Raw genomic sequence first — 27,218 nt, 5'->3', positions numbered from 1 at the left:
CTTTCGAATGCATGAATGGATTCAGTATCAATAGTTTCCACCAATATTACAGACTGTAAATTTCCTTTAACAATGAAAAACCATTTTGCAGTTCATAAGTATCAGTTAAACTTGTAGGAACAGGGACAAACTTATTTGAGTGTAATACATGGACAGTGGATTTATCCCCTCATGCTGAAAAATTATATTTCACATCTCTCAAACACTGCATTTTTGGATTTATATTTGATAACTGTAGAGAACCTAACTCAAAATGATTTTGAAATGACAAGAAAGTAACATGATTTTATATGTACACAATTGCCAGCATTCAAATGAATTTTGTTATTTTTCATTAGGATCCCAGTACAAAAATAAATCTTAGTTAATTCAAGTAGTTTAGTAATAGCTATAATGCATTTATCTAGAATAAAGTTCAGGGATTTAGGTAGAACAACTAAAATTCTCCATCCCAAATCATCAACACACATGTATTGCTCAATAGTTTTGCTAAGAATTGATCAAGTTTGGTTTTAATTTCCAGACAGCGTATCATATTAGCTTTTACTCACGAAGATATGTAACCATTTTACCACATCTCACTAAGCTGTTAAAAACTTCGAAATAACCTGCAATTTTGTGTGCTCCCCCCTTCCTCTGTACAATCAAGATAACAAACCATTCAATCACTTGAATTTATATTGTTAATTCAAGTAACTTAACCAGAAGGATGTGCTATCTACAGCATTGGCTGGAAATAAACAAATGAATTTTAAAAAGCCAGGCATGAAAAATGGTTAAGCTCAGCAAATTTCAGTTAACAAGGAGGAAAAAAAACTCATCCACTATTACTCGAGTATGTAGGTATCCCATTTCAAAGCAATTCCATCCTTCAAGCTAGCAAGATATTAAAAAGATTCATCCAGTGTCCACAAGCACTAGTAAAAATGCAGGCCAATAGTGAATGGAAATGCAAAGATCACATCTAGTGAGGATCAGCCAAGCCTACTCACAATTCCTCCACCTGCTTCATACGGAGCACAACGCTGCCAACCTCCTTAGCTAGCAGAGCCCTGGACAAAGGGAGCAGAGTACAGCATGCATCATTAGTGAATTAATGGCTTAAAGCAGCTGTTGAAGAAAGGAAAATTAGTAGTACATGGTAAGAATCAGTAAGGATCAAGGAAAGACTACGGATCAATCGGTGCAGGCAGACAGCAATTGATGATGATGACTGAGGTTTGACAAGCAACTGAACTAGCTAGCAAAAACAGTTCTCCTTCAGGAATCTGTAAAGAAACCATTAAAGACATGCAAATTGCATGGAGAATTAATCATTTCTCTCTCACTCTAAACTGCTAAATTATTACCAGTTGCCAGACACTGTCAAATTGCTTCCCTTTAACCAATTAACTGATGTTTAGCCTGCATACCTGGGAAAGCCATAAAGATATTGTGCAGAAGTGAAAGTTAGAAATCAATGCAATGTATATGTGTACAAAAATCAGAACCTTTTGCAGCACAAGAGGAGGCATCAGCCCTTTGTACATGAACCAGATTTCTGTATAGGCCTATACTTGTCAAAAATACGTATTTTTTAAATATTAATTCATCCTTTCACTCTTATTATTATTGTCATTTATCTAAGTAGGGAAGGGAAGGAAAGGATTGAAGGGAAAAATAAAAATGTTTTAATCAATCCAGTGCAAAATGGGACCATTTAGCTCAACATTCTTTTTAAAGAGCCATCCCTTTACTTAAAACAGCACAGGACCAGGCACATTGGCCCACAATGTATGTGCTGATGATATCAAGTTAAACTCTTCTCCCTGCATGTGATCCACATCCCTCCATATCCAAGTGCTGATCGAAAAGCCTTTTAAATGCCATTACCATATTTGCTTCCACTGATAGCATGTTCCAGGCATGCATTACTCTCTATGCAAAGAACTTGCCCTGATTATCTCCTTTGAACATTCCCCTTCTGACTTTAAAGCTATCCCTCAAGTCTTTGATATTGGCAGCAGGGGAAAAAGGTTCTGACAGTCTCTCCCAGCTAAGCCTCTCATAATTTTTTATACTTTTATCAGGTATTCCCTCAACCTCCGACGCTCCAGAGAAAACAATCCAAATTTGCCCAATCCCTCCTAAAAACTAATACCCTTTACACAAGGCAGCATTATGGTAAATCTCTTTTGCACTCTCTCCAAAGCCTCCTTTCCTGTAATGTGGTGAACAGAACTGCACACAATATTCCAAATACGGCCGAACCAAAGTTTTATAAAGCTGCAACATGACTCTCTAACTCTTAAAACTAAATGCCCCAACTGATTAAGGCAAGCATACCATACATACACTGTCTTTACCACTATCCACTTGTATTGTAACTTTCAGAGATCCATGGACTATGACCTCAAGATCCCTCTGTACATCAATGCTGTTAATGATCTTGCTATTAACTCTTTACCCTTACAATCGACCTCCCAAAGTGCAACACATTCCATAAGTACCATTCTTCTGCTCTTTCCCCAATATCCTGCACAATTTTCATATTAGCCCCTGCATTCAAATTTTGCCATTCTCAACCAATTCTCCCTAAAAGAAAAAAAAACTAGATCACTATTACTCAAAAGAAAATACAGCAACTCGCTGTTAACAAAGGTCTGGGGTGTCATCCAACACAAAAATGGAAATACTGAATCTAACCACCAAAAATGCTTAGTGCTCTTTATTGAATTAATACTTCTGCAAAAATCTATGCCTGGTGATACTTTAGCAAATTTAGTTACTTACTGGTTTTCTATCTGTTCCTGACGTATTGCAATGCTGCTTGAATCCTCTAGCAAATTCTCACGTGATGCACTCTGCGCTGGGTCCAATTTCTTAACGTAAGCAGCAGGAACAAATCCCTGACGATCATTCACTTCCACTTTCCACCAATCCTTCAGATTGACAAAATCAAAAACAAATATCAGTGCACATAAATGCACACAAGTCGAACAAAATTATTATTGGATAAACTGCCTTTGATACCTTGGATATGACAGACATAGTATTATCCATATGGTCTTTGGTATGCTCACATATCAGAATAAAGACGACCCGCATTTATTACAAAATTCGGTGAACAATGTACAACTGTTCCATGTGTTTTGTTTTTCATTCTACAACTGCAAGTCCAAAGAACCATATCTTACAGCACTAAGGACCACTGAGCTACATTTCCAAAGACAAAATAGATATTATTTTCTATGTTCTATCCAATATCAACTGATAACGCAATGAAATATTTCACCCAGAAAACAGAAGCAAACTCCCTAGATAATCAATGATGAAGAATTTTAAATGATTTACGACACTAACATAAGCAAAAGAAAAAACCAGCACACATTTTTTTAACGAGTTAATTTTACACCTTCACCATCTGTCCTGGCATTATATTACCTTATTAGTGCTGTTTAGCAGGGTAAGAATATCACCCTTTTTCATGGTTACTTCACGAGGACTCTTCTCCTGGTAATCATACAGGGCCAGAACCAGTTCTTTCCCAGTTTCATCATCTGAGGGAGCTACTTGTTGCTGAAAAGATAGGAGTAATTGGAGACCTGCTAAATCAACCATCAGGTACATATTTATTACTGAAGTAAATTAATGGCTAAAAGTTGTAAGCTTCGACAATTTTTTTAAATTATAGCTTTAGTATAGAAAATGTGTTCAACGTGGTTAAAAGTTTAGAATTCCTTACACGACAGCCTTGAGCTTGTTCCTTCAATGCTTGAATGCTGCTTCCATATGCAATTAGATCAGACATCAGAGCTTCATGCTTCTTCAATAAGGCCTGGAAAAAAAATGTTGATTTTTATTGTACCATCTAATAAAATTCAGTACATGAACAACTGCAACAACAGCATAATGTCAGAGGACGACATTCACCCACTTTATCCAGCAATGGAATGAGGCATTCACAAAACTTCAAAGTCTAATTCTCAATTACAAGAAGTTAGCTCCTCTATTCAGAGGGCAATTGGAAGGGCTCAAAAAGGTGTCAACTCAGTTACAAAGTAAAGAATGGACAGATTTCCTATTCCTGATCTTTATCCAGAAATTTTGAGGCATCCTGTGCCATTTGGTTAATACGTTTCAGATTAAACGAAATGCTACCTGAATCTGCATCAAGTGTCAAGCACAACTTCATCTGAGCGAAGCACTAATCTCCTTGGAAATAAATTGCAGCAGGCATAATTTTGATTTTGGATGATAGTGTAAACCTAGTTATCACTTATAAGTTATCACTTATAAGTTATCACAAATAAGTTATCACTTCCACTTTCAACTTCCCATTTCTTCAAGATAGACTATTCACCCATAATTATAATTGCTTAAGATCAAGGTAGATGAATGATGACGAAAATAATGATCTTACTTTGTTGATTAACTTGGATAAATGTGAGGTTATCCACTTTGGTGGCAAAAACAGGAAAGCAGGTTATTATCTGAATGGCATCAGATTAGGAAAAGGGGAGGTTCAATGAGACCTGGGTGTCCTTGTACACCAGTCACTGAAAGTAAGCATGCAGGTACAGCAGGAAGTGGATGATTCAATCCTCTTCATTGCGAGAGGATTTTAGTTTAGGAACAAGGAGGTCCTATTGCAGTTGTACAGGGCCCTGGTGAGACCACACCTGGAGTATTGTGTGTAGTTTTGGTCTCCTAATTTGAGGAAGCACATTCTTGCTTTTGAAGGAGTGCAATGTAGGTTCACCAGGTTAATTCCTGGAATGGCGAGACAGACATATGAGGAAAGAATGGGTCGAGTGGGCTTGTATTCACTGGAATTTAGAAGGATGAGAGGGGATCTTGTAGAAACATATAAAATTCTTAATGGATTGGACAGGCTAGATGCAGGAAAAATGTTCCCCATGTCAGGAGAGTCCAGAACCAAGGGTCACAGTTTAAGAATAAGGGGTAGGCCATTTAGGACTAAGAGGAAATAAAATTTTCACCCAAAGAGTTGTGAATCTGTGGAATTCTGTGCGACAGAAGGCAGTGAAGGCCAATTCACTGGATGTTTTCATGAGCGAGTTAGATTTAGCTCTTTGGGATATGGGGAAAAAGCAGGAACGGGGTATTGATTTTGGATGATCAGCCATGATCATATTGAATGGCAGTGCCAGCTCAAAGGGCCGAATGGCCTACTCCTGCACCCATTTCCTATGTTTCTACCACCTTAGGAATCACTCTTGTAAACCTTTGTTGCATTTGCTTCAAGGCAAGTACCTTTTTCTTCACAAAACAAGGCAAATTTGCACACAAAATTCTTGCTGCAACTTTACAGGATTTCCACAAGGCCCTGTACAACCGTAGCAATACATCCTTGCTCCTGTATTCAAATCCACAAGGATCAATCGCTACCGGCATTTACCTTCCAAACGGCCTGATATATCTGAACATTTGCTTTCAGCATCTGTGCGCAAGGATATACAAGAGCATGTTACAGTTTCTCTTTTCTCAATCTCTCATCACACGGAAAATAAAATAATGTCGTCCCTGTTTTTAGAACCAAAGTGGATAACCTCATATTTGCCTATGATGCCCCTTTTCATCCATCAAACAGCACATATTCCACTCCATGCCTCCCAGCTCCAAGGACCTATGGAGCTCACATAGTAAACTATATTTGCAGAAACAAAGAACCATACCTCCGCAGAATCTTCATCTTTTCCATAGTCAATGCTGCCAACAACAGGTTCTTTTTCCCTCATCCAAGACTCTGCCTCATTAGCATCAGCAAAGTATTGCTGAGCCTGCAGCGAATCTTCCAAATCCTGGCACCTCTGTGCAGCCTTAGCTTTCAAGGAATCCCATTTTTGATTCAGGTCATTTAGCTTGATGTTTACCTCTTCACTGGCAAAGTGACCTGAAAAAGAATTAAATAGATTTTGTTGAAATGAAAAATTACTCACATCTTTGTGTGCCAACTTGGATTTAAATTGTCTCACTTGTGAACCCCACCTAATTTACCATCTTTAATATTCACCTTACCCTGAACAATTTTCACTATTCAAAATTCACTATGGACAATATAAAGAGAAAACATCAAGAACATGTTGAGGTTGGCACTCAATATAACTCAATTCTCTAAACAAAATCATTACAATAGTTTTGAATAGCACTCTTGGAACTAAGGAAGCTCATAACTTATATTCAATCCACATTTTTCCCCTTGTTCAGTTATACACCCACAAATTAAAATATGAATATTGGCATAAAGAGCAAATCCAAATATACAGCAAAATATAGAATAGATGTAGTCTAGAGAATTCTCTAATTTTGGGCTGCAACACCATTGAGGTTTCCACAGGCTTGGATTCCACAGCAAATTGTCATTTTTAAACAAGCTTGAATAAAATAATGCTATTTAGTATTTTTTAATCCCTAAAATGGGCATATCAGGAGCCATTCATTTTCCCTTTGCCATGGATGCAATCACCAGTAGCTCTTTAAAAAAGGTTTTGTTTCTCTCCTTTGTTTCATGTTCTTACCTCCTGACATTTAAATGACGTGTCACTTCCGTATATCACACCTTTCTTTTCCACATTTTCCACTTCAATGTTGCCTTCACTTTACTTCTAACACTGTGTGAAACACTTCTTGGGAACAGGAAGCTTTTATTTAAAGATCTTTCCTACTTTATTCCACATATGATGTCATTTGGCATTGCCAGTTACCAACTGTCCTATCACATCAGACCCATTTCCCCTTCTCACTTCTCGATAGTTGTGAATAATCCTTTTTAATCCTTAATATGTCCAACCCTTTAGTTGTTTTAGCCAACTTCCCAAGGGATATTTACAGTACGAGATGTGGGAAGAAACCATAGTATGGGGATAACACACAAATGCATATGTCAGCACACCAGGCCATGACTGAACCCAGATCGTAAGAGCAGTAAAGCAGCAACACTAACAGCAGCATTATCATGCTGCCCTTGATACTGGAATAGACTTGGGTGTAAATTGCACCAATGAGATAGAAAGCCAAGGTAGACACAAAATGCTGGAGTAACTCAGAGGGCGGGACAGGCAGCATCTCTGGAGAGAAGGAATGAGACAGAAAGCCACACTGGCTCTTCATTATCTTAACACTCCACCCCCTCCCTCTGCATCCCCCTCAGTCAGAACACAACTTCAATCCATCATACTGCTATTTTATGAACATGCATAATTCAAGTTAATTGTTTCATCTGCAGAATTAGGAATTGAAAAGCTGCACATTCTTGGACTTCCACAAATTCATTGTTACCAAACCTGCACATCAAAAGCAATGACAGAATTGTTATGCTTTTAACCACACCTACCGTCTTCAATCATGGCTTGGCCTTTCTGAGCCACTGCTTTAATACGTGGTTCATGACCAGAAATCTCCGCCTGGAGCGCCTGGTGCTTTTTAAGCAAGTTCTGCACGCCAATCAAATCCTTTCCTGAAACACAGGGTTTAAAATCTGAGCATCAATCATTCTCCCAAAGAATGTTTGTTAAAAACTATATACAGCAAGTTTTCTCAAGTCTAATGTTTGGAAAGCTATCTAAACGCATGCAAGGTCCCAACACTTCAAAGCAAGCAGTCCCATTGGCAGAGGAAATCTGCAAATGTTTCAGAGGACTGCCTTGATACATAGGACAATAAGACCAGATTAATCTAGTCAATGCCAAAACATAATTATCTCCAATGGTGCTGGTGGCCTTGGGAGAGGAGGTGGGATGAGAATGGGGCAGGAGGTTACTACCATCTGAGATGCAAACCTTATTTAACTCAAAAGCACCGAGGCCAGGATTAGGCAAGACAACACATTAGGCATGCTTGCAAGGAACCAAAAGAGTGCATCACAACGTTATCTAGATCTACATATGAGATCAAAATTAATGGCACAAAGATTTATTAAAAATTATTTGTTCACAAGACGTGAACATCGCTAGCAAGACAGGCATTTATTACTCATTCCCAATGATCACTGACCCAAAAAGCAGTTAAGGGTCAATCACAGTGCATCTGGAATCACTTACATCTAGTTAGAAAGCCACCACCCTTCCCTAAAGAACAACATTGAGCCAGATGTTTTATTTTATGTCAATCCACTTACTGTTACTAGGCATTTTTTTAATTTCAGATTTGTTACTTATGTTCCCAGTATGCATGGTGCGATTCAAACATGTCTTGACATGGGCGGTGTTCAATTAATAGAAAGATCTGATGGGAGGAAATTGGCTCCGAAGGCAGAATACCAGCATCTGCAGTTCCTTGTATGTTCCCTGAAACTCCTCTTTCTGTTTTGAACAACCATATTCACAGAGGAAATAAGTATGCCAACATTCTGTAACATGCCAAATCAGCCTAACCTCTATTAGTGGAAGCAGCAATGGGCTCCTTTTCTCGAATCCATGTTTCTTCATCTTCAATGTCACGGAAAAGTTGTTGAAGTCGGAGAGAATCAGCAAGTTTCTGTTTTCGGGACACCATTGGGTCTTTCAATGCCTCATAACGACCAACTAAAGTTTCTTGCTTTTTCTTGATGTTATCAGCATCAAAATGTCCTGCTTCCTGGAACTGCCGGGCTTGGATATTAATCCCATCAATACGATCCTTCACACAAAATAAAGCAAATAAAATTAGTTTTATTCTTGCATTAAGCACCATCTACAATGAAAGTACTTGTAGAAAAGATTAATGAGTGGTATTACTAAACAAGGCCAGTGGTGGCATCTTACCTTTTTACTGTCACTGCTGGCTCAGCTAAATAAAATCCTAAACATTAGCCAAGCCAAATGTTTATAACCATGTCTTATAAGTAGAAATTACTTTCCTGCAAAATGATCCCTCCTAATGTTTTGGGTAACAAACTAAAGTCATCACAAACTTTGGTTGGACTCATTGCAGGAAAGAATCCAATATGAAAAATCTACCATAATCTTGTGTAAGAAGGAACAAGAACGAGGGGCCAAAAGGCCTACACCCGCATCTATTTCTTATGTACTTAAGTTCACCATTTGCTTTGGTATTATTTGCTTCCATGGGGAAAATGTGATTCATTTTTAAAAGCAGCTGGAACCTAGTTTAAATCTGCTATTTTTTTTATGGCAGTCTTATTTAAGTAAACATTATTTCCACACAGCATTTTATTTAATAGCACAGTGCCATTCAAACTAAAACCACGCTGCTAGTTTGGCATTACTGGGTGGAGACAAATCCCCAAAGAAATGTCATGCAGAGAGAAAAAGAAACAATCAGAATCCAATCTCGCAGCCAAGATTGGCAGAGTTTGAAATACCAACTTTCTTATGAAATCTGATAGATTAATGTTGTGAACGGGTGTGGCTCTATAATTCTATATGAATGAGACCCAATAGTCAAAGTTAGTTATCCCAAGAGACTGCAGAGCTGAGAAGGAGGAGAAAGCAACATACAGACCTACATTAAGCTTTTATTTTTCTTTCTATGGAAGACCATCTGCTTTTAATGTTAATCACTAGCCTACTTTTCCTCTCTTTATGGAGGCCGTTAGCTCAGTAACTAGATGAAACACAGAGACCAAGAAGGTCCTAGGTTACATGTCCGATCTCAATGAATTAACTGGTTTTGGCCTTGAATCGGTTGGGGTGCTGTAAACTACAGATCAAAGTTGTAAATAAAATTAGCCATCGTTCCCATTTCCAACTGCTGTTTATCAATACCTACAAGCATGTCAAGGAGGAATAAATTCAAGATTTGATACTAAATTTTAACATTGAGCATCTGGATAGAGATCAAAATGACACTGTGTTCCCATGTAACTAAAATCCTTGCAGGAAATTCAGACCTTCAAGAACTGGATTTACTGAATTGCAACGTCAGCACTTTAAAAATGTCTATACCTGGTGTGCTGCAATATCAGCCTCCAGCAATGCGTGTTTTTTCTGCAGGTTCTGTACGCTGGTCAGATCCTTTCCATAATCATCTGAAGAAAGGTGGCCTTCAACTTCATACAACCAGAGTTCAATATCTTCCACATTCCGGTTAAATTGTTGCTGCTGGTTAGCTTCACGTAGTTTAATGCCTGTATGTAAACAAAAATAAAGGTTACATTACCGACTCAACTTCACTCCAATAATATTCTCCCATCCTTCCTCTCACATTATGATGGCAGAACCAAATTAGTAACACAAAGACCTCAGATAATGACCTAGACAGCAGTGGGACTAAATTCAAATTATTAACTGGAGTGACAATCTCAAAATTGTTGGATCGTCAACAAGCCCTCAGGTTCACTAATGTCTTTCATGGGAGGAAATGTCGCCCCTCCCCAGTCTAGCCCTCATGTCACCAGCACAGGGTGATATGGCTGACAACCCTCTGAAATGATCTGACCAGGACACTTAGTTGCATCATAGCTGATACCTTAAAACACAACAACAAAAATTTTGCAGATAATTCAGTGTCATTGGCCTAGGCACCAAGTGCAGATAATGCAAAGTAATTCTAGCACAGTTGATCCTGTAAAATCTGAGGACTGAGTTTAGGAAAGCTGTTCTAGAAACTGCACAAGCAACATCTGACAGTCATATTCACAGAACCATTATTTATAGACAGACTTCTCCATCACAACCCCTGATTACATCCTGTCCCACGAGCAAGACTGAGCCAGCAGAGAAGATAATCAGTGGTATAAAAGGTGAAAGGAAGCAGCTTCGAGATGCCTCACTGTTGATTGCAATCCTGCCTATGTCTCAATAAGGCGGCTAAGTAACTATATCATCAACTAAGAGTGGAGGTTTTCCAAAAAAGTCCCATCACACACGTACATCAAAACAGTCAGAAAATAATTTGTAATCAAGACAATTCAAGAGCCAATGGCATGACAGGCACACTCCCACCTGCACCCTCCGCTCTGCTGCTGCCAATCTCCTGTCCCCCCCCCCATCCGGACCAAACTCATATCCTGGGGGGACAGGGCTTTCTCCATCGCTGCTCCCACCCTATGGAACTCACTACCCCAAACCGTCAGAGACTCCTCCTCACTCACCACATTCAAAACATCACTGAAGTCTCACCTCTTCAGCACTGCCTTCAACCACTGAAGGTCACCTCACCTTCTGTCTGTTCGTTTACTTATTTATCTATTTATTCACTTCTCTATGTTCTAAAAATCCCTGTAAAGCGTCTTTGAGTGTTTGAAAAGCGCTATATAAATGTAATGCATTATTATTATTATTATTATCATATCATATATATACAGCCGGAAACAGGCCTTTTCGGCCCTCCAAGTCCGTGCCGCCCAGTGATCCCCGTACATTAACACTATCCTACACCCACTAGGGACAATTTTTACATTTACCCAGCCAATTAACCTACATACCTGTACGTCTTTGGAGTGTGGGAGGATGTTCATTATAACTGAACATGGATATTTCACAGATGTTTATATCAGAGGAACTGGTTTGAATGTCCACACAAACTAGGCTTTTTATAATTACTCCTACTCTACAGATTTTAGTCTTGAGTCAAGGCTCTTCATACCTATCCAGATACCTTTTCAATGTGGCAGGGTGTCTACTTCCATTCCCTTGCTGGCAGATTGTTCCAGAACTACTTCTCTTTACATGATATTTTAGATCACCCCCACGCCATTAAAATTGCTGCAGCCCAAGTTGATCTCTCCCCTTATCTGTAATACCTCTACTCAGGCAGCATCTTCCAAATTATTCCACGGACACATCCTTCCTCTGCTGTGCAGAATTGTACTAGCTGCAGCCTAACAAGCTATTTATACAGTTGTGCCACATTGTTAAGTTCTACATAATGTCTCCCCATATGCTTTCATAATATTTTATCAAACAGTCTCAGATCAACGGGCAAACATTCTTAGACCCCCCCCCCCCCCCGCCCTTTCATTACAAGGTCTCCCAATCAACTGGTTTCCCCAATCCCCCCACCTCAAATTTGCCCATATTCAATTCTATTTGCCATTTACAAGCATACCCAACCAGTGTACTGATTTCTTCCTGCAGAATAAAACTTGATTCCTTAAAATAAATAATATTGCCAATTTTGGTTTCATTAGCAAACCGTTCAAGTGGCATCTGTGCCACAATAGCTCTTAATAATAATAATAATAATGCATTACATTTATATAGCGCTTTTCATACACTCAAAGACGCTTTACAAGGATTTAAAGAACATAGGGAAGTTAATAAATAGATAAATAAGTAAACGAACAGAGAAAGGAGACAGAAGGTGAGGTGACCTTCAGTGGTTGAAGGCAGTACTGAACAGGTGAGACTTCAGTGATGTTTTGAATGTGGTGAGTGAGGAGGAGTCTCTGACGGTTTGGGGTAGTGAGTTCCATAGGGTGGGAGCAGCGATGGAGAAAGCCCTGTCCCCCCAGGATCTGAGTTTGGTCCGGATGGGGGGGGGATAGGAGATTGGCAGCAGCAGAGCGGAGGGTGCAGGTGGGAGTGTGCCTGTGGAGGAGGTCAGTCAGGTAGGATGGGGCCAGGTTATGGAGGGCTTTGTAGGTCATGAGGAGGATTTTGTACTGGATTCTCTGGGGGATGGGGAGCCAGTGGAGTTTGTAAAGGACGGGGGTGATATGGTCACGGATCGGGGTGTGGGTGAGTAGATGGGCAGCGGAGTTTTGAATGTATTGAAGTTTACTGATGATTTTTGAGGGTGCGCCATAGAGGAGGCTGTTGCAGTAGTCCAGACGGGAGGTGATGAAGGCGTGGATGAGGGTTTCTGCAGCTGTGGAGGAGAGGGATGGACGGAGACGGGCAATGTTTTTGAGGTGGAAGAAGGCTGTCTTTGTGATGTGTTTGATGTGTTTGTCGAAGGAGAGGGTTTGATCAAAGATGATTCCAAGATTCCGGATGTGAGGGGAGGTGGATACTGGGAGAGCATCAATATTGAGGATGAAGTTTTGGGTGGATTTGGTGAGCGTTTTTGGACCAATGATGATGATTTCAGATTTGTTGCTGTTGAGTTTGAGGAAATTTGATTGAAGCCAAGATTTTATTTCAGTGATGCAGTTTGTCAGTGTAGAGTGTGTGGTGGTGGAGATTGACTTGGTGGAGATGAGGAGCTGGATATCATCGGCGAAGCAGTGGAAGTTGAGACCATGACGGCGGATTAATTGACCAAGGGAGGATGAAGAGGAGGGGGCCAAGGACTGAGCCTTGGGGGACACCTTGGGGGAGGGGAGCGGTGGGGGATTTACAGTTGTTAATGGAGATGAACTGGTGCCTGTCAGAGAGGTAAGATTTGAACCAGGATAGGGCTGTGCCGGTGATGTTAAAGGAGGTTTCAAGTCGGGTGAGGAGAATGGAGTGATTTATGGTGTCAAAGGCGGCGCTGAGGTCAAGTAGGATGAGGATGTTGAGGTTGCCAGCGTCGGAGGAGAGGAAAAGGTCGTTTGTGATTTTGAGGAGCGCAGTTTCAGTACAGTGGTTGGAGCGGAATCCGGATTGGAAAGTTTCATACAGGTTATTGGTAGAGAGGTGGTATTTGAGTTGGGAAGCTACAACACGTTCCAAAACTTTGGACAGAAAGGGTAGGTTGGAGATTGGTCTGAAGTTGTTTGGGGTGTCAGGGTTGAGACCAGGTTTTTTCAGAATGGGGGTGACAGTAGCGATTTTGAGGGATGGCGGGACGATGCCAGTGGACAGGGAGGAGTTTATTGTTGCAGTGATAAGTGGAGAGAGAGCAGGAAGGCAGGCCTTGACAAAGCTGGAGGGGATGGGGTCCAGAGAGCTCTTAGTCATTATTGAATGGGAGGCTGAACTGAAAAACTAAAAAAGAGTGGAAGGAGGAAAAACCTGTGTGTTCAGACTTTTGATCACCAATTAATTACCTCTTTGGAAAAGTCTGAATGATTGGAAAATGCCTGATAACAACAGTGCAGTCTCTCATCCACTACCCAGACTCGCACGAACTGGGCACTAGCAGGTGGTGTACGAGAATAACAAACTTCCATTGTACCATTGTTAATATTTTCAACGAAGTATATTTTTCTGGTTTTAACAGCAGGGCTGCTCTTGGCAAGACCATCATATGATCTATACAAAACATCTGTTGTTTCCTGACCTTTCATTTCTGTGGCCTCTAGCAGTCTTTTCCACAGAGAGATGACTTCATTCATACGAGCAGACACTTCATCTGAGGCATAGTGGCTAGCATCAATCAGTTCCTGCCCAGCTTGCTGCAGAGTGTCAATGCGGCTCTGGTTGGCTGAAAGTTCGGCTTCAAAAGCCTGGTGTTTTTGAACCTTTCCTTGCAAATTGGAGGGATCCTGGATCCAAGAAGTTACAAAGACACAGAAATGCTTCAAAATATTGCTGCATTAAAGACAATAAATCCTAGGTGAACAATTCACCATTTAAAACTAATCCTTAACATTAAAAATCCCAATTGTGGTTAGGAATTTTAGAATACAATTTATGTAGAATGGTTTAGTTTAGTTTGAGTTTAGATGCATTATGGAAACAGGCCCTTATGCCCACTGATTCCACGCAGACCATCAATCAGGCTTTCACACTTGTTCTGTTATTCCACTCTCTCATCCACACCCTACATATTAAGGGTAATTTTATAGTAGCAAATTAACCTATAAACCCACATCTTTTGGATGTGGATGGAAACCAGAGCACCCAGAGCAAACCCACACAATCAAAAGGAGAACATGCAAACTTCACACAGATAACGGCGGAGGCGACGATCAAATCTGGGTCCCTGGCATTGTAAGGCAGCAGTTTGAGCAGCTGCGCCACCCTTAAGTAACTAGATAAAAACTGTTTTAAGATCCATTGAAGTTAAGATGCTCCAGAGAGCTTGACTGCTCAATGCAGGAGACCCTAATATCCATATATAAACTTTGATCAGCACAATTTGTATAACGGTATTTGTATCCCTGGGATGGCAGCACTGTCATATGAGGAAAGATTGAAAAGACTAGGCTTGTATTCACTGGAGTTTAGAAGGATGAGAAGGGATCTTATAGAGACATAAAATTATAAAAGGACTGGACAAACTAGATGCAGGAAAAATGTTCCCAATGTTGGGGGAGTCCAGAACCAGGGGCCATGGTCTTAGAATAAAGGGGAGGCCATTTAAAACTGAGGTGTGAAGGAACGTTTTCACCCAGAGAGTTGTGAATTTGTGGAATTCTCTGCCACAGAGGGCAGTGGAGGCCAAATCACTGGATGAATTTAAGAGAGAGTTAGATAGAGCTCTGGGGGCTAGTGGAATCAAGGGATATGGGGAGAAGTTGGGCAAGGGTTACTGATTGTGGATGATCAGCCATGATCACAATGAATGGCGGTGCTGGCTCAAAGGGCCGAATGGCCTCCTCCTGCACCTATTTTCTATGTTTCTATGGTAATGTTACACCACTGCACAATTCAGTACAATTTCACCTTGTGAGCTTCATCGGTGGCAGTTTTCATCTTTTCATTTATCCAACTCTTCAACTCATCCGAGTCACGGAAAAACTGCTGCAGACTGAAGGAGTTCTCCAACACAACACGCCGATACATGGCACGCTCATGGAGAGCATTCCTACGGCTCAACAGCTATAAACACAAATCAGTAAGATGAGAAACTCAGCAAGTTGTTAAAAATCTGAAATACATTGTCAAAAGGGATGATAGAGGTCGATACATCGGCAACTTTCAAAAGAATAGTGTATATTCAAAGTAGTAAATAAAATGCAAAGCAATGGCAAAAATGAATTGAGTGCAACTAATTGGTTTGTTCTTTTACTGAGTCAGAGGGGTACAATGCCCCTTTCTGTACCAATTAGTTGATAAGATAAGCCTATCCTAATGGGAAGAGATCACTATCTCGTGCATTAAGTATCTGTAGTAGGTAAATAGAAACAATTAAAAACGATATATTCATTAAACAATTACACAATATAAAAATCTTTGAAATGAAAAAAATTGGCATTAACATTTAAAAGATAAAGCAACACAAAGTTACCGCATCACGACGAGCTGCAACATCTTCCTTGGCGTAGTGATCACTCTGAATCAACTTGGTAGCAAATTCTTCCAATGCCTGAGTGGAAAATGGTATAGTTACAAACAGTGAAGATCAAAACACATAACAAAAATATCACGAACTGGAAGAATTTTGCCAATCCTACCGTAATTTTCTCTTCTTGAGCACCAAGGGACTTCTCAAAATCTTCATGCTTTTTCAGGAGTGCTTCTACACTATCAAGTGAATCTCCCAAATCTTCATTCAACAAGAAAGCCTACACAAGATCAAAAGTTAAAAATCAGCTGTTCCCATCAGAAAATAAATCTCCATATTTGGTGCCGTCTCCCAAAATCTTGAGAGATCTTACTATTCCAAAATGATTGCTTGAGGCAGCTTTGGAAGACATCAGTAGGCAGAATTTACCATCAGTATTTTAGTAATTATTTTGATAGAATGATGGATTTTGGTCAGCAAAACCACATTTATGAAATATGATTAGTTCTGGTTTGAGATGACTATGTATAGAAAGGGTGAATTATTTTAGCATAAACTGGCAACTAATGCTGCAGGTTTTCTCCAATGTTCTATTGCTGAAAACGTACACGAAAACTTAAGTCAGCCATTCATTATCCAACAATCTAATCTGTAATTTGCAGTTGAAGACCACATCTTTCAACTTCTCATTCAATATACAGCTGTCAATGTGAAATTCCATTCCCAAACCTCAATAAATGTAAACTGAGCCAGCAGAGGGAGAGGATTTCAGAACGGAGACAGTTCAAGCAAATTTGTTTTAACAAATTAAAAATGGATGAATCAATGAAAAATGTTTAGAACTCCCATTTCTAAACTTCCTCGGCGCCAAGAAGCATCGACAAGGTTTAAGGTACAAACAAGGCAATACCTTCTGTACTCCAGACTACAGAAAATGCAAGAATGATTTTAAATACATTTTGAAAACAAAGCAGATAAATGAAAAAAAACTGTATGCAAAATAAAAGGATATCACCAAGAGCTTTTATAAATACGGAAAGGGGAAAAGGCAAAGGACTTATTAAGGTTAAAAAAAACTTAGTGCCATAATAGGTTTTAAAGAGCACATCAATGGATTGGTTAAGGTGGCAAAAGGATTAAAATCCAGAGAAATGCAGTGTGATGCGTTTGGAAAGAGCAAGCGAGGCAAACTAAGCAAAGTGCTGGAATAGCAAAGTACAATGGAAGAGAGAGCTGCAAGTGCATGACTACATATTCCCAAAAATAGCAGGTCAAGTAGACAAGGCACAGAATGCAAGAGCAGGTATATAATGCTGAAACTGTGCATAATAGAAAAATGCTAGTCAGCGCGCAGAGTACAATTTTGACCACCAAAGTACAAGTAGTGATAGGACCAGGGGACTGAAGTGTTCACAAAATTCTGGGATTCTAGGGCAGAGAAGCAACCAGCTCAGCTGCAGTTGAAGACAGATTTAATATTGTAGAATTAAATTATGCTAGGCCTAGGCAAAGACAACTAGGGTAAAATAAAAGAATTTTGTGAACGTAAAAGAATTAAAATGGAAAGTTATGAAAATTAACTTGCCTCCTGTTTGCTCATCCAGTTATCCACCTGCTCAGTGTCACGGTAGAAGAGCTGTAGATCCATGCACTGCTCATATTGGTGTCTACGGAGCTCCCACAGGTCAAGAAGAGAAACTTTCTCCTCAGCAAGAATTCCCAGCTAAGAAATAAATCAAGACATTTACAATCATTAGTTTCAAACAGAAAAGGTTATATACACTTATGATTATTTGAATTATCAGAAATAGTCACATTTTAGATATCTAAAAATCCAATTTTCAGTAACGCAGAAAGGTAAAACCCCAACTGGTGACAAGATGTTGAGGCTCTGGTCAGGAAAAAGGAGATATATGTCAGATTTAGGCACTTGAGATCAAGGAAGAAAAAGGTGGTGCATGTCAGATTTAGGCACTTGAGATCAAGCAAATCCTTCTGTGAGTATTAGAATAGTGGGACACATAAGAAAGCAACCAGGAGGGCAAAAAGAGGGCATGAAACAGAGCTGGTAGTCAAGATGAAGGAAAATCTCAAGAGATTCTACAGGTACATTAAGAATAAACAGGGGGCTAGGGAAATATTTGTCCCCTTTAAAGATCAGCCAAGGCACAATGATGAGGGAGATATTACATTAATATTTCGCATCTGATTTTACTGAATAGTAGGCATAGAAAGTGTGATGTTTAAGATCCGATACGAATTATCAACGAGGAAGCAATGGCCGTTTTATACCACATTAAGGTGGATAAATTTGCACAGCTTGACAGGTACAATTTGCCTGCTCATACATTATCTGACACCCTTTGGTCTCCTTTTCTTCTCTAGGCTTTGTTTCCACACCTGCCAATCAAACCCCCTCCTTATCTGTTTCCACTTATTTCTTAGGCATTCTCCTGACCCCCCCTTCCAGCTTTCTACCCTCAGTCTGGAGAAGGGCCCCCAACCCAAAATTTTGCCGATCCATGCTGGATTGTTCCATCACATGGTTTTTTTTTGTAAACCCGTATATGCAGTTTCTTGTCAAATATCACTCTCAACCCTCATTGAGGAGTCAGGAGGGGCATGAATAAAGTGAACGCTCAGAGTCTCTTACCCAGGAGAGAGGATTCTATAATGCTAAGGAGAGATGGGAGAGTTTTATGAGGGACCTCAGAGACAACATTCTCATTCAGAGGGTATCCATATCTGGAATGAGCAGCCAGAGAAACCAAGGGACGCGAATACAATTATAACTTTTACAAGACATTTGGATAGGTATAGGGATAGGAAGGGTTTACAGGGCTATGGGCAAATACGACTCGCTCAATCTGCCAACTTGCTCAGCATGGACAAGATGTGAAGGGTCTGTTTCATGCTATACAGCTCTTTGATTCGGTGTTAGAATTGAGATAAGAATCACAGCTAATCACTTTCTCATTAGATAGAAAGGACGAAGCAAGCGCTTTCTCCTTTGCGAAGATACAATAAATTGGCAGGCCATCAATCACGGCAGCATGCAGATCCAATCTACACCTATTTGCACACGAGATGGAGGGAGTATTCCAACATGTAAAATATGGGTATAAAAAAGCAACGATAACCAATTCCCTTGTATGTTTTGTGTCTACTGGTCTAAAAGACCATGTGGATCTAAATTCATCGACAAATATTTACATGAAGGGTAACATAGTAGAATTTTCATGTTGTACTTAGTCATCAAAATCGCTCCAGCTTCTACTAAATTACATGGTTAGTATAAGCAATCAAAGGAAAATTGCTCTCCTTGTGAATTTTCACACAGGAAAGTAATGTAAAACAAAAACATTCACAGGAATTTGTTGGTTTCACATCCTAAAAGGAGAACAATTTCTAAGGATTACACCAGCTGACAAAATTAATGAATAATTATCATTAAGATTCATGTAATTCCAAAAAGAGCAACATTGCAATTTCCTTATCAGCAAAAAATATTGACAGCTTCGATGCGGGAGTACCATACCTTCTCTCGGACCTCATCAGATGCGTAGTGCTCACCAGCAAGCAGGGCTTGTCCCGCTTCATCTGTTGTCTTGAAACTGTCTTCATGAGCATCAATTTCACCCTGGAAAGTATCAGATATGTAAATGGTACATTATTTTCTACTCAGGTCATTAGAATCTTTATAATTTGCTTTATTCGTTTTTTACAATAAAAAAATGTATTCGTAATTAGGCAGTGATGTCTTTAGCAATGCAGAATTTGTCCATTTGCATTTTGTGAATGAAAGCTCCAATAATCAAACAAAACCTGAATTGATCCAGGTATATTAAAGTTGGAAGCAGCCTGTTCATCTTCAAGCTTAATGAATAATACCAGCTGAGAGTAGCTCCATTTGTGACTGTTTTGCACTTGAATAAACATGTTCTAACCATTAAAATCAATCAGGCATCACAATCACATCAAAAAAATGAGTATTTGAATACAGCAAAAGCGTGTTTATGTTGTGTAAATTTGTACAAATTAGTGGAGACGGCAATTAGGATGATTATATGTTCTTCAACAATTTCCTGCTTGTATTTTTTTTGGTAGATATTTTGATATTTTGACTAGGCATTTAGTGGACTTTTCACATCCCTTAACAAGTGAGCCTACACACGTAGAATGGTATAAGACTAGAATCACCTTATGTTCCTGATGTCTATCAAGTAATGCCTCTGCTCCAGCTACGTCATTCGCCAATTCGTCAGCACTGATGAGCGCCTTCATTTCAGTCACCCAGCTTGTCAGATCACGGAAATCTGCTAGGAAACGTTGCAGCCTAGGAAAAATTTAACATTGTCACTTTCATGAACAATTCTCCAAATATCACAGAATACTGTACTACATAACCAGATAATTTAACACTTCAAGCACTGTAATCATTGAAGTCTTGTGTTAGTTCTGCTTAATCCAATAGTCAAGACTCCCATTCAAAGAAAAGACCCCAAGCTAAGCAAGGAAGGAAATATGAAGACAAAGACCAAGGCAAACTGAAAAGATAAGAGGGGCAAGGACTGTGTTCTGGATGTGTTCCAGGTGAAGGAGCTCCACAGCTACATAGGGCAGCTGCTAACGATGGGAGTGGGGATAAAAGGAGACCAGTAGCGCAGCGGTAGAGTTGCTGCTTTACAGCGAATGCAGCGCCGGAGACTCAGGTTCGATCCTGACTACGTGGTGCTGCACTGTAAGGAGTTTGTACGTTCTCCCCGTGACCTGCGTGTGTTTTCTCCGAGATCTTCGGTTTCCTCCCACACTCCAAAGACGTACAGGTATGTAGGTTAATTGGCTGGGTAAAAGTAAAAATTGTCCCTAGTGGGTGTAGGATAGTGTTAATGTACGGGGATCACTGGGCGGCATGGACTTGGAGGGCCGAAAAGGCCTGTTTCCGGCTGTATATATATATGATACGATGATAAATGTAAAACTCACAAAATGACAAGAAGTCAGGGTAAGATTTGATTAAGAAGGTAAAAACGCAAGAACAAACCTTGATATTGGGCGACATAGAAAAAACGAAATAGTGTGACGATGCAGACTCGGATAAAAGCAACAAAGCTTTGAATGAGTCAAAGACTGGACAATGGGAGGCTAGTTTAGGGCACTTTGAAATGTTCAGGTTTAGGAGACAAGTAGGTTTCAGCAGTAAGCATACCCGAGCCAGTGTGGCCTGTTAATCATATGAGAGAAAATTGCTTCTTTAAGGCAAAATTTCACTTTGTCAAATCAACATGAAACTTGGATTTTGAAATTAGAAGCCTTATTTATGGTATTTCAATAATAGGTTTGCAAGGTATGTCCTGTATTAGAATAGTAATACTGGCTAAATAGAATGCAAATTCCCTTGTCACTTTCTTGAGGTCCCAGGATAACTATTTGGCCTTCTCACTGCCCCTTTTACCTGTACGAATCATCCAGACGGGTATGCCTTTGCGCTGCCAAGGTGCGGATTCGCTCCCAATTTTGAATAAGCTCTTCTTGTTTGACCTGAATCTGGGCTGCGTTCTGTGGGTGTGACTGTTGCAGGCGATCTGCCTCAGAAGTGAGTGCCTTCACCTGCAAAACAAAAAGAAAACATTAATATCAATGATAATATATTTCATGTTTGAGAAATGAATTTTGTGCCAAATAATAGTTGCAATTATGGCTGCAGTTATCTTTTCATTACTTTAAATATTTAAGAATTTAATAGCTGTTCTCCATGCCAAATGGATTGATTTTTTCATTTATAATCTGACGCTAATATCGCTAGGAATGAATAAATAGCATTATTAAATCTGTAACATTACAATGTCAGATTTCAGTCACCATAGGTCCTCAGCACCCATATAAACAAGTTGAGTTCTTTCCAGTAGCTAAAGCACATGAATTTCTTTAAAAGCTTAAACATCAAATTATTTATTTAGTGCTAATAGCACTTGATTATCATACAGAAACCAAAACTACATTTTAAAAGCACATACATAATTTGTTGATTTCTAGCCATCAGATTTCTAGGATTACCTTATCCTCCAGAGCTGCTAGATCTCTCTCCAAGCCTTCATGCTTACGAAGAAGTGTTTGCACACTAGCCAGGTCACGTCCAAAATCATCCGAAGCCATTAGCTGTTCTTTCTCTTTAATCCAACTAATTGTTTCATCCACATCTCTATAATTTGTAATGGGCATTTATTCAGAGGTTGAAGCTGCAACACTAATTTAACACACAAACACTATCTAACTTTCCTTTGTTTCCATTCAATGTTTTTTTAACCATGAAAATTATTTAAAAAGTGTATTTGTGGAAATTATTTTTCATGCGATGCAAAAGAATTAAAGTATTGAAAAGAGGGTTCTTGTTTATTTTGCATCCAACTTGAAATAACACAAACACTATTGAATTAAAGGCTAACTTACAAAGCTTTTATTCCCCCACCCCACAAAAAGGAACTATTTAGCTTCCTGCAGTTTGGAACAATAATTTGTTGAAAACTAAACTGATTGGGATTAAATTTGGCATATGCAGTTTCTCAAAGCAGATTGTCAAGTACTGGAATCCGGGATATCCTTCTCACCATTCAGGAGGCTTTTATTATTTTCTCAAACATGATGGTAACAGTTGACCCACCTATTAAAACGCTGTACTTCTGCAGCTCCAAAAAGTTTTCCTTGCCGTTGTAGTACCAGGCCCTTGAGTCGTTGCCAAGCAACATTGACCTCATCCTGACGATGGGTGATAAGTGTCAGCTCAGGGTGATTCTCCTGCAGAAAGAGAATGATAATAGTAACAGGTTTCTCTCCACAATTAACGTATTTACATTACTTTCCTAAGGTGACGCACCAGAAAAATACTCAGTGTATATGTTATCATCCAAACGTAATGAGGTAGAATTAAAAAAGGACTTGAGATACATTGAATTTTAAAAAAACCATTTAGCTGCAGATAATTGAACCGATATTTTCCTTGAGATTTCAATTAAATTTAAAATTATTAAATCCATCAATTTGAAAACGTATTAAGAAGCAAAATGCAATTATCATATCATATATCATATATATACAGCCGGAAACAGGCCTTTTCGGCCCACCAAGTCCGTGCCGCCCAGCGATCCCCGTACATTAACACTATCCTACACCCACTAGGGACAATTTTTACATTTACCCAGCCAATTAACCTACATACCTGTACGTCTTTATAAAAACAAAATATTATTTCATATTGTTACACAAATGCAAAAGTGCAATTAGGTGTACGGTTGCATTAAAAATATCAATTAAAACATTGCCCATGAACAAGTAGTATCTCCTTATGGGCAAGTGATTATATAAGTAAATACAAGCAAATTAGATGAGCTTCTGAAGAATTTCTTGGAAGAATACAAGAGATATTGTGGAATGAACATTTGCTACACAAGAATTAGGTCATTGGAATTCAGTGTTTTTCTACATCCCCTGTTTTCTTACATCCTGAATTGCAGCAGCTGGTATTTCCCCTCCACCACACCCATAAATAACAAATGTATTTGCATGCTCATCCACATCACAGCCCATATAAGCTCAATGACAGGGGCCTTATAAATGTTCTGAAAATGTTATAACCCTAATTTTAGCAGTGTGCAAACTGCCCACTGTCTTGTTGACAAACAATTCCCAATTTAATGCAGAACAGCAGTGCAAATTCAGCTTCAGAACAGAACTATAGATAAATAGCCAACCCATTCTTAACTTAAAAAGCTTTCTCAAACCTGCTCCAGTTTTCCAGCAAGTTGATTAACTTCATTAACACGCTCCTCGTGAGCTGCAAGGTCAGTCTGGAATTCCTCAAATTTCTTCTGCAAAACCTCCACATGCTCCAAATCTTGGCCAACTTCTTCTGATGTCACAATAGCCTCCTAAAAGTTGGAACTTTAATTAGTTTAAGTGTGATTTTGAAATACAAAAAAAGTACAATGTAAAATATTTTATCCATGTTAATCAATGAAATTATGCACCACAAAAAGGGAAACTCGTCAAATGGCTTTGAACCAAATTAAAAATAAGACCTATTTCTCTTTTTTTTTTAATCCACAGCATCTTTCCCTACATTTAGGCTCAGAACTTCATCAGACAGATTATCTGTTGTGCCACGTGGAACTGATCTTAGATCCCCCCCAAAAAAACTCCAGGGCATTGATGATATTACTATTCAAGTACACAATGTTGCATTTTAATAAACAAAGCACAATTTCAAATACTAAACAAAAGTCAGTAAGCTTTTGTGATAGAAGTATGAACTGCTCATTCAAAAGGTTAGTAGAGACATGATTGGGAGAATATTCTTTTTCCAACATTGATTGCTATAAACTCTCCCCTCGCCCACCGACTCTCACAGGGGTTTAATGGTTAATGTGAATTATTGACCTCTCCATCGGTAATAAGACCATTTTAGAACATGCAGCTTTTTGTATGGGCATATCTTTCTAACGTGGAGAAACTGCCGTTGCAGTATATGATGGAACATGATGCTCTCATTGACTATTCAAAGGCCATTTTTTATTTAATTCAACTGCACGTTTCCCCCTCCTGTATAACTGGATACGCCAATTCTTATCACTAAAACAAACTACTGACCTTATCATTGATCCAGTCCATGACATCATCACACTCTCGCTGATACTGCACCAGCTTCTGCGTCTGCAGAAGTCGAATCCCCTTCTCCCTCATTTTCTCCAGCAGGCGCGCCCATAGTTGATGAAGCTCCTCCAGTCGAGTCTTGAAAGACAGAAACAAAATTGATCAAAGAAAATCAGTTTTTTTTTGCAAACAGAATAAAGGCAAATGGTGTTAGGTTTTTGAATGCCATCACATCACAATTCTACAATTAATGTTTCTGTACAAACTGGTGTCCTATATAATACTGCAGCTAACTTCTTACTGGTAAGTATTGGTAGATTACCTTAAAGAGATTTACATTGATCAAGTTCTATTAAGACAGCATTCTTTCAAAGGAAGCACGTGACTGCAGAACAAAACATGGAAACAATCTCTGACAGCTGTTTCCGTTGATGAAATGACAAAGGCTTCCTGCAACCACACTTCAGATTTCAAACTGGATGTTATATTCTCAACTTTGTATTATATTTTTCTCATGAGTGCCACACACACACACATTCAAAAATAAAGGTGATCAAACAAGAAGCTTTGACACCCATTTTGGTTAATCGTGTATTACTATTTTACCATAAATATAATTTCAGGAAATTAAATGGCAGAAAAAAGGAAAGATCAGTCTAATCAATGCAAAATGCTCAAACCAGAAGACCAATTGTGCCACAGTGAAAGCATTGGACTCACTCTTATTTTGGGAAGTAGAAAGTTTATGATAAGGTATGAATGAAGAAAATCACAAAACTAGATGAATTACATTCATGACCATTTTTTCCCCCAAAGATTAAAAGGTGAAAATTACTGCAATTTATAGTATATATTATTGGCCTCCCCTTCCGGCTTTATATGAAAATCCAACGAACAAAAAATTGTGGGTAACATTCAGCAAAAAAGTTGATTGTATCAAGAGATCCCATTTATGAGACAGACAGATGTTCACACCCTGTCGTCTAAAAAGGCTCTCAGAGCTTCCATTTGCAAAGAAGATTGTTTCAATCAGCAAACACTTGGAAAACTTTAGACAATATACAATTAGATTATACCACCAGGAGCACATGAAAACAAAAAAAAATAGATGTGAATATTACTTGAAGTGAAGAAAAAGTAATGTTAACTGTTTGGGTTTTTTAAAAATCGAATTTAAAGTCATAATAGGTTTTTTCCCCCATTTTGCAGCCGTACAACAGGCAGAAGAGAAATATCTTGTGAATTTAAGTGGATCCCAACTAGATTGGATAAACTAAAATTATAAAGATGCAGTAAACCATTTTAAACCAAAGCTAAGTGTAATTTAAGTGTAATTTTACACATGCAAAGATGCCAAAATAAGTCAATACAGTTCAAATGCAAGCTAACATTCCTTATGCTTGCAGTTTCCAAACAACTATCCCCACCATGAATAACATGGTTTAAAATTTATAAGCAATGTTCTACTTGTACTATGGGTTTATCACAAATAATGCTATGCTCTTTCATTTCCTGTCAGAAAATACTCCACTAGCTGCTTTCCTACCCTCAAGGTTGAAGGAAAGGCATTTAGTTAATTACGATGATTGAAGAGAACCACAACATTGAAAATTATGCAGGACCAGCACGTTTCACTTTTGAACTAAGCTTGGGTGGTACTACGAGGCAATTCAACTTTATTATTAAAATTCTCTCAGCCAATTAAAGTGACACTGAGGCTCAGATGAGAAATTCAATATTAACAATTTTAAAAGGACAGCCAATAATAAAGTAAAAGAAAAGTAAAATAATTACATTTTCAACTCAAGAGAGGAAATTCAAAGCATAAGCACTGCACTACACAGCAAGGGGCACCTACTTCCATGTGAGTACAAATCTGTACTGTGGTTACAATAGGCCGTTGTGTAGTCCGGTAGGGCGTGAAAGACTAAAGATTAACAATGAAAATTATATTTCTAATTAACAATAAAAAAACATGAAACCATACAACAGAAAAGCTACTTACTCGAATAGTTTCTGCGGCAAAATGCTCATTGGTAATCATCTTGTTACCAAATTCATCAAGTTTGATGATGGCACCAGCATTAGCCTGCACTTCAGCCTCGAATGCCTGATGTTTCTGCAGCTTACCCTGCCAAAGATAAAAAATAAAACATCACAATTTTTCTATTTCATTTTGTGATGGCACTATCTCTTGCTTGGCAATAATTATATGGCACAAGCAGCATCCTTACCTGCAAGGACAATCTTCATTTATGCAGGTGTTAAAAAACATCATAAAACTGAGGATATTGCAACCACTTGTGTTGCTGCTCCAATTATAGTGAAATAGCTCCCAACAGAATTTTCCATTGATGGAATTAAAGTTTTTAAAAAACCATGTCTGACTTTACCATATCTCAAATATGTTTAAGTTTGCTTTTCTGGATTTTTAATTTCTCTAAGTTTCAGTGAGATCCTCTTTGTCCTTCTAAACCCCAGCGAGTCCAGTCCCAGAACCATCAAACGCTCATCACTGGATTGATAACCCAATCATCTCTGGGATCATTCTCGTAAACTTCCTCTGGACCCTCTCCAATGCCAGCACATCT

At 38.9% G+C, this 27,218-nt stretch overlaps 1 protein-coding gene across 5 annotated transcripts in view; it reads right to left on the bottom strand.

Moving 5' to 3' along the window:
- Positions 1–27,218, bottom strand: part of sptan1 (spectrin alpha, non-erythrocytic 1) — a 79,990-nt gene that overhangs the window by 42,175 nt on the left and 10,597 nt on the right. For 3 of the 5 annotated variants that reach the window (XM_078426406.1, XM_078426404.1, XM_078426408.1), the window contains 21 exons: positions 26,633–26,758; positions 24,625–24,765; positions 23,760–23,906; positions 22,643–22,776; positions 22,039–22,183; positions 21,437–21,591; positions 20,182–20,317; positions 19,520–19,621; positions 17,567–17,704; positions 16,151–16,261; positions 15,985–16,062; positions 15,420–15,575; positions 14,092–14,296; positions 9,888–10,069; positions 8,376–8,619; positions 7,337–7,459; positions 5,679–5,896; positions 3,725–3,817; positions 3,424–3,558; positions 2,773–2,921; positions 993–1,052 (listed from right to left, as the gene is read on the bottom strand). In XM_078426406.1, the coding sequence (XP_078282532.1) occupies positions 993–1,052; positions 2,773–2,921; positions 3,424–3,558; positions 3,725–3,817; positions 5,679–5,896; positions 7,337–7,459; positions 8,376–8,619; positions 9,888–10,069; positions 14,092–14,296; positions 15,420–15,575; positions 15,985–16,062; positions 16,151–16,261; positions 17,567–17,704; positions 19,520–19,621; positions 20,182–20,317; positions 21,437–21,591; positions 22,039–22,183; positions 22,643–22,776; positions 23,760–23,906; positions 24,625–24,765; positions 26,633–26,758 (2,978 nt within the window). The remainder of the gene's footprint in view (positions 1–992; positions 1,053–2,772; positions 2,922–3,423; positions 3,559–3,724; positions 3,818–5,678; positions 5,897–7,336; positions 7,460–8,375; positions 8,620–9,887; positions 10,070–14,091; positions 14,297–15,419; positions 15,576–15,984; positions 16,063–16,150; positions 16,262–17,566; positions 17,705–19,519; positions 19,622–20,181; positions 20,318–21,436; positions 21,592–22,038; positions 22,184–22,642; positions 22,777–23,759; positions 23,907–24,624; positions 24,766–26,632; positions 26,759–27,218) is intronic. The other 2 variants (XM_078426407.1, XM_078426409.1) reach the window with 1 other exon arrangement.

Source organism: Rhinoraja longicauda, chromosome 31, assembly GCF_053455715.1.
Source record: "Rhinoraja longicauda isolate Sanriku21f chromosome 31, sRhiLon1.1, whole genome shotgun sequence".
Lineage (NCBI taxonomy): Eukaryota > Metazoa > Chordata > Chondrichthyes > Rajiformes > Arhynchobatidae > Rhinoraja > Rhinoraja longicauda.
The sequence above is the reverse complement of the archived record's forward strand: the minus strand, read 5'-3'. Positions and strand labels throughout refer to the sequence as shown.